This window comes from Theropithecus gelada, chromosome 11, assembly GCF_003255815.1.
Source record: "Theropithecus gelada isolate Dixy chromosome 11, Tgel_1.0, whole genome shotgun sequence".
In the NCBI taxonomy this organism is placed as follows: Eukaryota; Metazoa; Chordata; class Mammalia; order Primates; family Cercopithecidae; genus Theropithecus; species Theropithecus gelada.
The window spans coordinates 15,030,431-15,041,930 of record NC_037679.1 but is presented as its reverse complement, the minus strand read 5'-3'; the positions used below and the strand labels follow the sequence as shown (position 1 = coordinate 15,041,930).

Genomic DNA, 11,500 nt, shown 5'->3' with positions numbered 1-11,500 from the left:
TCCGTTAAACATTTTACTGCTCCCAGACAGGACTAATCATAATTTTTTTCTTTTTTTTTTTTTTGAGATGGAGTCTTGCTCTGTCGCCCAGGCTGGAGTGCTCACTGCAAGCTCCGCCTCCTGGGTTCACGCCATTCTCCTGCCTCAGCCTCCCAAGTAACTGGGACTACAGGCGCCTGCCACCTCACCCGGCTAGTTTTTTGTATTTTTTTTTAGTAGAGACGGGGTTTCACCGTGTTAGCCAGGATGGTCTTGATCTTGTGACCTCGTGATCCGCCCGTCTCGGCCTCCCAAAGTGCTGGGATTACAGGCTTGAGCCACCGCGCCCGGCCCTAATCATAATTTTTTTAAAGGCATATAAATAATATAGAAAATTTAAAAAGCGAGAACCTACAACTCTAGCAGCCAAGGGGTAAGAAAATGGGATTTGTGTGAGGAGGTACAGGGAGGGCTGTTTTGGTACACAGGAAGCAGGCAGCCTGCTTCCCAAGTTTGCAGCTCCCATCTGGCTGTCTGCCCTGGGGTTTCCTCCGTTGCATTTCTTTCTTAGGGCTCTTAGGCAGTGAATCTCTTCCTTCCCAGCCTTGCTTCCCAAGTTCCCTACACCTCTCACCCTACACTGTGCACTTCTCACTCCATCCTAAGTTTCTTCTCTACATGTTTCTCCCAATATGCTCATTGCCTCCCAGATCTTCTCACCTAGGCCTACGTCTTTATCCCCAGACTCCTGTCTTCAGCATTCCTCGACCCAATACCCGGGTCCCTCTCTTGTTTTGTTCAGATACCCTCTCTGCTGCTCCTTTCTCCTCTCTGTCCTGCTGTATACCCAAACCACATCCCCACAGAGGAGACCCGCGGCTGCCAGCTCCAGCCAGTCCTCAGACCCCTGCGGTGATCTGTCTCCCGCCTTTTTAGGACCCCAAGTCCCTGCTACCTCCCTCTTAATACTGGGGCCTCGGGCCAAACTCCCCCGGCCATGTTCCACCCCTCGGGCCCCAGCCCAACGCGCGCCCCTCTCTCAGCCTGGCCCCTTCCCCCGCCCACGTCTCCCAGCTCCTTCACGCCCAAGCCCCTCAGGCCCCGCCCCCGGCCACCGAAGCCCCGCCCTCGCTTTACCCCCCCCAAGCCCCGCCCCTCACTCACCTGAGGCGTCTCCGCGCGCGCGCGCAGGCTGTGAGGGGTGGGGGAGAGGGGACGGTGTTGGGGAAAAGGGAGGCGGGGGGGGCGGGGGTCCCCCACTCTGGCCCGGGCGGCCCAGTGCGGGGGGAGTGGGGTCACTGAGGCGGCGGCAGTCGCCGGGCCGGAGCCAGGACCCGGGCGCTGAGAGGCGGCGGCGGCGGCGGCGGCTCCATCTCCATCAGCAGCTTCACCTGAGAAGGGACCTGCCCCCCCATATATCCCCCCCCATCACAGCCGTCCCCCTCCCCCTAACAACTTCCGGTCCCACTACCAGGCGACAGGCGGCGTGGCCGAACACCGAGCGTCCCCAAGCCCGGGAGACTGCTGGGGGAAAAAGGGAGAGGAGCTAGGGGAGAGTAGCCGAGCGCCGAAAGATTCAAGTCCGAAAGGCGCCATCGCCTGCCGAAGGTAACCTAAAAACTAGCCTTTAATCTGCACCCAGTTTGCAATCTAAGCACACACTGGACACCCTATGTGGCCTGGCACGTCAGGCCCTAGAGCCAAGTTTTCCCTCTGTACCTTGTGAATCCCAAAAATCTGAGACAGGTCTCAATTTAGGAAGTTTATTTTGCCGAAGTTAAGGACGCACGCCCCTAACACAGCCTCAGGAGATCCTGACGACATGTGCCCTAGGTGATTGGAGCAGAGTTTGGTGTTATACATTTGAGGGAGACGAGAGACATCAATCAATATATGTAAAGGCGGGACAATTCAAAACTGGGAGGAGGCTTCCAGGTCCTAGGTAGATAAGAGGCAAATGGGGCCAGGCATAGTGGCTCACGCCTGTAATCCCAGCACTTTGGGAGACCGAGGCGGGCAGATCACCTGAGGTCAGGAGCTCAAGACCAGCCTGGCCAACATTGTGAAACCCCCGTCTCTACTAAAAATAAAAAACTAGCCGGGCGTGGTGGCAGGCGCCTGTAGTCCCAGCTACTTGGGAGGCGGAGGCAGGAGAATCGCTTGAAGCCGGGAGGAGGTTGCAGTGAGCTGAGATCGCGCCACTGCACTCCAGCCTGAGCAACAGAGTGAGATTTCGTCTCAAAAAAAAAAAAAAAAAAAAAAAAAAGCCGGGTTTGGTGGCTCAGGCCTGTAATCCTAGCACTTTGGGAGGCAGACTGATTGCCTGAGCTCAGGAGTTCAAGACCAGCCTGGGCAACATGGTGAAACCCATCTCTACTAAAATACAAAAGAAATTAGCCCGGCATGGTGGTGTGTGCCTGTAGTTCCAGTTACTTGGGACACTGAGACAGGAGAATTGCTTGAATTCCGGAGGCCGAGGTTGCAGTGAGTGGAGATCGGGCCACCGCACTCCTGCACTCCAGCCTGGGTGACAGAGCGAGACTCCGTCTCTACAAAAAAAAAAAAAAAAAAAAGGCAAATGGTTGTATTCCTCTCAAAGAAGGCAATCAGATATGCATTTATCTCAGTGAGCAGAGGGATGACTTTGAATGGGAGGCAGGTTTACCCTAATCAGTTCCCAGCTTGACTTTTCCCTTTAGCTCAGTGATTCTGGGGCCCCGAGATTTATTTTGCTTTCACAGCCTCCTAAGACAATATTGATTTTAAACTCCTAGCACCCTTTGCCTTTCCTGCCAAGTGCATTGGAATTGTTGGGGAGAGGGGTTGGAGGATACATGTTTTTGTCACCTCTCCTCTCTTCATGGTATCCTGAAGTCAATCACCTAGGTGTCCCTGCAGATACTGCCAGACCTCAGAGAAGGAAGCCCCCTCTCCCTTTTTTTTTTTTTTGAGGCGGAATCTTGCTCTGTCGCCCAGGTTGGGGTGTAGTGTGATCTCGGCTCACTGCAACCTCCGCATCCTTGGTTCAAGAGATTCTCCTGCCTCAGCCTCCCAAGTAGTTGGGATTACAGGCGCCCGCCACCACACCCAGCTAATTTTTGTATTTTTGGTAGAGACTGGGTTTTGCCATATTGGCCAGGCTGGTCTCAAACTCATGACCTCAAGTGATCCACCCGCCTCGGCCTCCCAAAGTGCTGGGATTACAGGCATGAGCCACTGTGCCCAGCCAGAAGCCACACTTCTTAACCTACAAGCCTACTTCCTCTGTCTTCCTCCCAAGTTTTGTTTGTTTTGGACTAATCTCATTATACATCCCAGTACAAATGCATCCTCCCTCCTGCAATAGGCTCACTCCCCAGGCCCAAGAGTCATGATCTTAAACAGACTATTTATTAGAAAAGTAGAACTGTAAAGGGAGATGGTTGTGCCCCTTGCTCTCCTCACAACTTTGCAACCTGGAGAGATAATAGTATATACACTTTTCTTACACATGCCACACACATTTCTCTGAAGAATCCAAAAAGAAAAGTAAAACAAGGCCTTGATGGCAGTAGGCATTAGAAACGGAGGTGGGGTACGAAAACAAAATAGTGCTTGTCTCCAGAATTACTTATCTCACTTCTAGCCCCTTGCTGTAACAGCTCACATTTCCTGGCACAGGTTCAAAGGCCAAGAGGGATATGTAACATAGTGTCCAAAGAGGGAGGGGCCCTGGGTGAAATGTGCTATATGTGTACTTGGGTATGGCTTAGGAAGCCAGAGTTGTGATCCAAGAAGTTGAGGGGTGGGAAAGATTTTTCTGAAGCAGTGAGGCTAATGGGTGGGGAAAGGGGTTGAGGTGGCTCTTTTCCATGCTCATGGGGCGACAAAGACATGGACACGATGCCAGGCATTGCTGAGGACACCTCGCAGGTTCCAGATTGGGGCCACAGTGTCTGGCTGCACATTGTAGCCATCATCCACAGCCTTACAAACAATGTTCAGTTCCTTTTGTCCAGCTGGCACAGGGGCTTGCAACTGCCACAGACGCCATGCCCAGGCCTTCCTGGGGCGCTGTTCCTCTCCATCCAGCTTAGCCACCTGCCAGGTTAGGCCCCCATCCAGAGACACATCCACCCGGATCACAGCTCTGCCACCACCACTCCATGCATAACCCTTGATGGTCACCTCCCCTGATTCTACAGTCTCTCCATCCCGGGGCTCTGTGATGGCCGACTGGACAGGAAGTTCCTGAATGGATGGAGCAGAGTCAAAATCTACAGTGTCCCAGTCCACAGATGGAGAGAAGCCTTTGTAATCCCGCCGTTGCCAGTGGCTGTAACTTTCCTCTGGCTGCACACTCACTCTGCCCAGCCATTTGACATGGCGGGCACCCACCACTCCAGGAACCACCACACGCACAGGGAAGCCGTGGTCACGTGGCAGAGGCTGCCCATTCATCTCATATGCCAGCAGGACCTCAGCTTCAGGGTCCATGGCCCGAGCCAGAGGGATGGATGCTCCATAGGCAGTCCCAGTAGGGTCTGAGTCCAGTCCCTCAAAGCAGACGTGTGCCTCAGTTTTACAGAGTTGGTGGCCAGCCTGGGCTAACACATCACAAAGCCGTGCCCCAGCCCAACGTGCAGTGCTGATGGCTCCTGTCCTCCACTCCAGACCTTTTACTTCTTTGACCTGAGTCATCTCAGAGCGCCGGTTGCCGGCACACTGCAGAGTGACTGTGATCTCGTACTTGGGAAAGTTGTGCAAGTCATCCAGGGAAAGGGACAGTGACTGACCCCCAGGTGCTCCTACTATATGTAAGCGATAGGTGTCTGGATCCAGGTTAGGTACAGGCAGATGGTTCCGGGTGAAGAAAATAGGGTTGGGTGTGATGTAGTTTTCTGTCAGCAGCTCAGGCGGGGGCTCTGCATTAAAGGGGCGCTGGCTGTTGACCTTCAGGGCTGGGTGACGTACAGGATCATCAGCATAAGGGTCAGAGGTCTCCACGGTGGGGGCTACTTTGTCTTCGGGGTTCAGCTCCCCAATCTTGTACTGAGCCAGTAACTCACGCACGTGGGACTGGTTGTGAACAGCATAGAGGGCCCAGAAGGGCTCTAGGGGACCCCCAGCTGCTAGCATCAGCTTTGAAGGCCCCCCTGGATGTAGGTCCACAAATTCTGTGACATCAAAGACCTCAGAGCCCAGAGTCACCCAGATCCCAGTCTCAGGGCTGGTGTGGGAACTTACTTCCTCCTTAGTGTATATGCGTGTTGACTCCTGAGCAGCCTGTCGGCAGGGAAGGAGTAAGATAAAAGGGAAGAAACTGTTAAGAAGAAATCACTCGGCCGGGCCTGGTGACTCACGACTGTAATCCCAGCACTTTGGGAGGCTGAGGCGAGCGGATCACCTAAGGTCGGGAGTTGGAGACCAGCCTGACCAACATGGATAAACCCTGTCTCTACTAAAAATACAAAATTAGCCGGGCATGGTGGCGCATGCCTGTAATCCCAGCTACTCGGGAGGTTGAGGCAAGAGAATCACTTGAACTCGGGAGGTGGAGGTTGCGGTGAGCTGACATCATGCCATTGCACTCCAGCCTAGGCAACAAGAGCGAAACTCCATCTCAAAAAAAAAACAAAAAAAGAAGAAATCACTCTAGCTCACCCTGACCCAACCCACAGTGTTGGCCACTGGGAAGTGAAGGTAGCAGATTAGCATATTTCATCTCCACTGTGCATGAAGACTGTCACTGTGGACTCTGTTGTAACTGCAAGAACACAGGTCACAGCCTGGGTTGCGGGTGGAGTTTACTAGGACTGATTCCTTTATTCTGACAATTTTTTTTTTTTGAGATGGAGTCTCACTCTGTCACCCAGGCTGGAGTGCAGTGGCCCGATCTTGATCTCGGCTCACTGCAGACTTAGCCTCCTGGGTTTAAGCAATTCTTGTGTCTCAGCCTCTCAAGTAGCTGAGATTACAGGCGTGCACCACTACACCTGGCTAATTTTTGTATTTTTACTAGAGATGGGGTTTTGCCATGTTGCCCAGGCTGGTCTCAAACTCCTGACCTCAAGTGATCCACCCACCTTGGCCTCCTATAGTTGGCAGGGATAACAGGCGTGAGCCACTACGCCCAGTCTGGTCTGACAATGAAGCACCTTCCTTACTTACCCTGCACCGATGGTCCTGATAGGCCAACACTGCACCAAGACCTAATAGGGTTCCCATGACTTTCCATCCCCGGGTGCTGGAGTTATCACCAGAGAAGGTAAGGCTGGGGTACTGGGGCCGAAATGAATCATTTGTGGAGCAGGCCTGAATGTAGATCCTTGAGGGGATTGATTTGAGTCTGGAAGAGAGAGAGGTCTTAGTAGCACATATGGTCATATGAAAGGGTCAGTGAAGGCCTGCGGTCTACTTCTTTCTCCCTGGTTGGCCATTGGTTCCTTCAGTTGGAACTTAGTTTCTCCAGGGATAGGTGGGAAAAGTGGGATCTGGCTTTCTCTCTCCTCCCTGGACACACTCTCTCAACTATCTTATTTGCAAGGTATGACATTGTAAAAGACAACTAAGGGTGGGAGGTAGGGGCTAGGAGGCAAGTCCTGGGATGGGCTGGCTTACCTGCAGGCCTGTTGGAGCCTGAGGACCACAGCTCTGTGCAGCAGCAGCATTGTAGCAGACCTGTAGAAGGAAGATTCTGGGATCAAGATAGGGAGACCCTGGGAGGGGATATTAGGGAAGCCTAAGGGAATGGGTGGGAGGAAGACACAGAGAAGGTCAGCGAGGAGCTTTCTGGGCAAATGGGGAGTCCTGAAAGTGGGAGTCCAAATGGGCCCTTAGAGAAAACTTGGAGCACTTCAGAGACAGACTGTGCTGACAGGATGACAGGTAATGTGGGTGGGGAATGGGGTAGGAGGGATGGGTGCTTCTAGAATCAGAATCACCTCTCTCCCATCTTCCATTCTGAACTTCATCCACCACAGAGAACAATGCCTGGGGCAAACGGCCTAAAGGACCGAAGCCAAATGTCTACTGGCCAGATTATTATTTCTGAAGTCAGCAGAGGACGACTGTGGGTCAGACTGACTTAAACAGGGATAAAAAAAAATAAAGAAAAAAAAAAAGTAGTGGCAGCCTAATTGGGTGAAGGAGCCCAGATTCTGGGGGCAAAATGCCTTGGGTTTGTGAAACTGGATCTTGCTATTCATTAACCATACCGATTTCCTGAGCAAGACTCCAAGCTGTTCTGAACTTGCTTCCTCATCTCTGAAATGATACCTGCCTAGCAGAGCTAACATGAAGAGTCAACAAGTACAGTAGTACCCCCTTATCTACTGGGGATATGTTCTATGACCCCCAGTAGATATCTGAAACCACAGATTGTACCAAACCCTATATTACTGTTTTTTCCCCCATACATACATACCTCTTATAGTTTAATTACTAAATTACCCACAGTAAGAGATTAACAACAGTGGCTGGCGCAGTGGCTCACGTCTGTAATTCCAGCACTTTGGGAGGCTGAGGTGGGCAAATCACCTGAGGTCAGGAGTTTGAGACAGCCTGGCCAACACGGGGAAACCCCGTCTCTACAAAAAATACAAAAATAAGCTGAGTGTGGTGACATGTGCCTGTAAACCCCAGTTACTTGGGAAGCCGAGGCAGGAGAATTGCTTGAACCTGGGAGGTGGAGGTTGCAGTGAGCTGAGATCACGCCACTGCACTCTAGCCTGGGCAACAGAGAGAGACTCCGTCTCAAAAAAAAAAAAAAAAAGAGATTAACAACAGTAACAAAATAGAAAAATTATAACATTATACTGTACTAAAAGGGCTGGGTGTGGTGGCTCACCCTTATAATCCTAGCACTTTGGGAGACCTAGGCAGGAGGACTGCTAGAGGCCAGGAGTTGGAGACCCCGTCCCTACAAAAAATAAAAAGTTAGTTGGGCATGGTGGAGTGCATCTGTGGTCCCATCTACTCTGGAGGCTGAGGTGAGAAGATCTAAGCCCAGAAGTTTGAGGTTACAGTGAGGTGACTGTGCCACTGCACTTCAGCTTGGGCAACAGAGCAAGACCCTGTCTCGAAAAAAAAAAAAACAAAAAAAGTTATATGAATGTGGTCTCTCTCTCAAAATACATTTTTTTTTTGGCCAGGCATGGTGGCTCATGCCTATAATCCCAACATTTTGGGAGGCCACGGAAGGAGGATCACTTGACCCCAGGAGTTCAAGACCAGCTTGGGCAACATAGTGAGACTGTGTCTCTAGAAAAAAAAAACAAATTAGCTGGGCATGGTGATGCCTGTCTGTAGTCTCAGTTACTGGGGTGGTGAGGAGAGGAGTGCTGAGATGAGAGGATGGCTTGAGCCCAGGAGGTCGAGACTGCAATGAGTCATGATGGCACCACCGTACTCCAGCCTGGGCAATAGGGTGAGACCTGGTCTCAAAAAAAAAAAAAAAAAAGCCTGGGTGATGGAGCAAGTGTCAATCATGGCTCACTGCAGCTTCAACCTCCTGGGCTCAAGCCATCCTCCTGCCTCAGCCTCCCCACTAGCTGGGACTACAAGCGTGTGTCACCAAGCCTGGCTAATTTTTCTGTAGACATGGGAGTCTCACTATGTTGTCAGGGCTGGTCTTGAACTCCTGGCCTCTTGCTGCCTCAGCCCCCAAAGTGCTGGGTTTACAGGCATAAGCCACTGTCTGGCTTCCCCTACCCTCCCCTGCCCCCGACAGGGTCTCGCTCTGTTGCCCAGGCTGGAGTGCAGTGGTGTGATCTCAGCTCATTACAGCCTCAAACTTCTGGGCTCAAGCCATCCTCCTGCCTCAACCTTCTGAGTAGCTGGGACCACAGGCATGAGCCACCATGCATGGCTTTTTTTTTTTTTTTTTGTAGAGATGAGGTCTTACTATGTTGCCCAGGCTGGTCTCAAACTCCTGGGTTCAAGTGATCCTTCAAACTTGGCCTCACAAAGTCCTGGGATTATTACAGGCATGAGCCACCACTCCCAGCCTCAAAATATCTTATTGAACTGTGTTCACCTATTTTCCAAGCGGTTGACCATGGCTAACTGAAACTCAGGAAAACAAAACCTTGGATAAGGGGAGACTACTATAATAACATTGTCTTTGAAGGCCTTTCAGTCCCCAACTCTCCCCCCATTCACCCTAAAAAAAATAAATTGAACCCAGCTAGGAACCGGACCCCAACCCAGGGTCCCGGACCACCTCAATCTTGTCTATGCCACTGTAGTGAGCTCAGCAAATTGAGGAATTATTGGCCAGAGTGTCAGGGGCAGGCTGAAGAAGGAAAGTAATTTTTCTGCCTTCTGCCCTGCAACAGTTTCTTCCTCACATTGCTGAACAGAGAGCACTGACCCAGCAGGGCCGGAGTGAGGACTAGTGAGAAATGTCTAAACTGCTGATGAGATGCTGGAGACCAATGTGTCGGGGTGGGTGGGTCGTGGGTAGGGAGGCGAAGAAACCTAGAGATGGGAATAGGAGCAGTCTTCACCTTGCCCCTAGGCCAAGGGACCCTTACTCTCTCTGCCACCTACCTCAATGCCAGCAGCCTGTTTGTACTAGACCAGAGCAGTGCAGGTAGTGCTGACTCGTAGGTGAACTCAGTCAACCCAGAATCCCAGGTTTGGGAGGGACAGCCTTTTGCTGTAATACAGAAATGCCACCGTTGGTGCAGGTGATGACCCCTCACTCCCCACGGGCACATTAGGTAGGAAGATACGTCCGACATCCAGGCACAAAAGGGTCTTGTGGCAACACCCCGCGATCTCAAGAGCACTCAGACAGAGGGAGTGGAGGCAGGTACTGATAGTTTTGTTGCCCTCGAGGTTCGGAGCACAGCTGGACACCAATGCCCCCTCCGCTGCCCAGCTCAGCAGCCCTTCCTCCCCAGCTTCTTTCCCACCCCCAGCCTCCTTACCGAGTCCAGTGTCCTCAGTAATGCAATTTTACCAGCCCAGCTCTCAGCGAGTTCTCGAGGGGCGGGGCCAGCGCCGTTGCGTCCCGCTGCAGTAAGGGATCGCTCCTTCCCCTCAGCTCAACCCCTCAGCCATTGGTTGGAAGCGAGTGGCTCAGCCATTGGCTGAAACCCACCTCCTGGAGCCGAGACAGGCAGGTTGCCAAGAAGCCTCGGAGAAGAGGCTGGCTTTTTGCTGTCACTCTCGCAACAGTCCAGAGTCCATTATACCCCTGGTGTGCAAAGAATGGTACCCTCGCGCACCGGGGCTGTATGTCCGGAGCTCGGGCAGTGTGGAAGGTGACGAGGAATCCAAAAGTTGGGCTGAGAGGTGGGAGATTTTGAGTCGCCCCTACCGCCCCTCCCTGGAGGCGGCCTTGGGATCCAGTCCAGTTTCTTCCGGCTGTCATCTCCACTTTAATTAACCCCAGGGTACATACCTCTATCTACCCTGTTGCAACTACAACCACCCTGTTTATCTTTTAGAGAAAGCAAGGTCAGTCGCTCAATTCTTATATTCCAGGAATGAGAACAGAAATGCCAAAAATAGTGGTTCCAAGAATTTGAGATTCCTTGGGCTAGTCGAATTTCTCCCCAAACAAAAATGAACCAACAACGCTGAATAGCCATCTTTTATTTTGCATAGAAAAAAAAAATAATAATAATCGCCCCTTGGTGGTACGCGCCCGTAGTCCCAGTACTCGGCAGGCTGAGGCGGGAGGATCGCTTAAGCCCAGGAGTTCGAGGTTGCACTGAGCCAAGATCGCGGCACTGCACTCCTGCCCGGACAACAGAGCAAGACCCTATCTCTAAAACAAACTGCCTCTTAACAAGAGCAATGGCAGCTTAACACCCCGAAGTATTAAGGTTGTAGTCTCTTATCTCAAAGTAAGGGGCACAAATATAATACATTTTCTATTACCCTTTTGTCATTTGATGCGGGACAAAATTTATCAAACCTAGTCCCCTAACCCGGACAAATGTATCCTTACACTGCCCTCTACAGGCCAGGGGGTGGAGATACAATTTTAATTAGTTTAAGTGAAGGTGTTCACCTTTAATTTTGAAAGATCATTTCCTTTCCTTTCCTCTCTCCAACTAGAGCTTTTACCAGGAATCAGGGAACGGGGGTGTGGGGTATTACTAAGAGATATAAGGTAAGGGAACCGACAGTGAAAAGTTGGCTTTGGCTCTTAAGTGTTTGGAAATAGAAAGGATTTCAATCTGTATACAATCAAATCATTGGAAGAGGCTGATGCCCAACCTATCCTACTATTCTACCAGTTGTTTAAAAAAAAAAATATATATATATATATATATATATATAGAGAGAGAGAGAGAGAGAGAGAGAACAAGCTTCAATCTAAAAAAAAAGTCTCAGTCAAAGGAAGATATAGAGAAGTCAGTTAGGGATTATCTAAAAGCCTCCTTCCTAATAGTGTTGTCTACTTTTGTGTTACACACATGCTTTACATAATTGACCTTAATCTTCAGCTTTTATTTTACAGATGAAGAAACGAGGCAGAAAGCACTAACTTGATCAAGGCCACAGTTGGTAAGTTGACAGAGAC

General features: G+C 51.0%; 2 protein-coding genes across 5 annotated transcripts in view; both read right to left on the bottom strand.

Moving 5' to 3' along the window:
• The window catches only part of IKZF4 (IKAROS family zinc finger 4), a 32,061-nt gene extending 30,856 nt beyond the window's left edge, over positions 1 to 1,205 (bottom strand). Inside the window, exon 1 of one of the 2 annotated variants that reach the window (XM_025403791.1) lies at positions 1,144 to 1,205. The gene's annotated coding sequence lies outside the window, so the exon portion shown is untranslated. The remainder of the gene's footprint in view (positions 1 to 1,143) is intronic. The other variant, XM_025403790.1, reaches the window with a different exon arrangement.
• A 2,144-nt stretch (positions 1,206 to 3,349) lies between these two features.
• SUOX (sulfite oxidase) lies at positions 3,350 to 10,053 on the bottom strand. Of its 3 annotated transcripts, none has more exons than XM_025403202.1 (5): positions 9,894 to 9,998; positions 9,511 to 9,619; positions 6,580 to 6,639; positions 6,130 to 6,307; positions 3,350 to 5,244 (listed from the first exon to the last, which is right to left on the bottom strand). In XM_025403202.1, the coding sequence occupies exons 3-5, from the start codon at positions 6,627 to 6,629 to the stop codon at positions 3,835 to 3,837; spliced, it is 1,638 nt and encodes a 545-aa protein (XP_025258987.1). In that variant the 5' UTR covers positions 6,630 to 6,639; positions 9,511 to 9,619; positions 9,894 to 9,998; the 3' UTR covers positions 3,350 to 3,834. The 3 variants fall into 3 exon arrangements, with proteins under 3 accessions (XP_025258987.1, XP_025258986.1, XP_025258988.1); XM_025403201.1 differs by adding an exon at positions 6,903 to 6,965 and having other exon boundaries at positions 9,511 to 9,903; XM_025403203.1 differs by lacking the exon at positions 9,511 to 9,619 and having other exon boundaries at positions 9,894 to 10,053.
• Between the last annotated feature and the right edge of the window lie 1,447 nt (positions 10,054 to 11,500).

Excerpts from the sequence above, each read along its gene's own strand:
- SUOX (XM_025403201.1), bottom strand. Across the intron at positions 6,308-6,579 it reads AGGCTCCAACAGGCCTGCAG|ACTCAAATCAATCCCCTCAA; the intron begins GTAAGCCAGCCC and ends TCTCTCTTCCAG. Across the intron at positions 5,245-6,129 it reads ATCAGGACCATCGGTGCAGG|GCTGCTCAGGAGTCAACACG; the intron begins GTAAGTAAGGAA and ends CCCTGCCGACAG.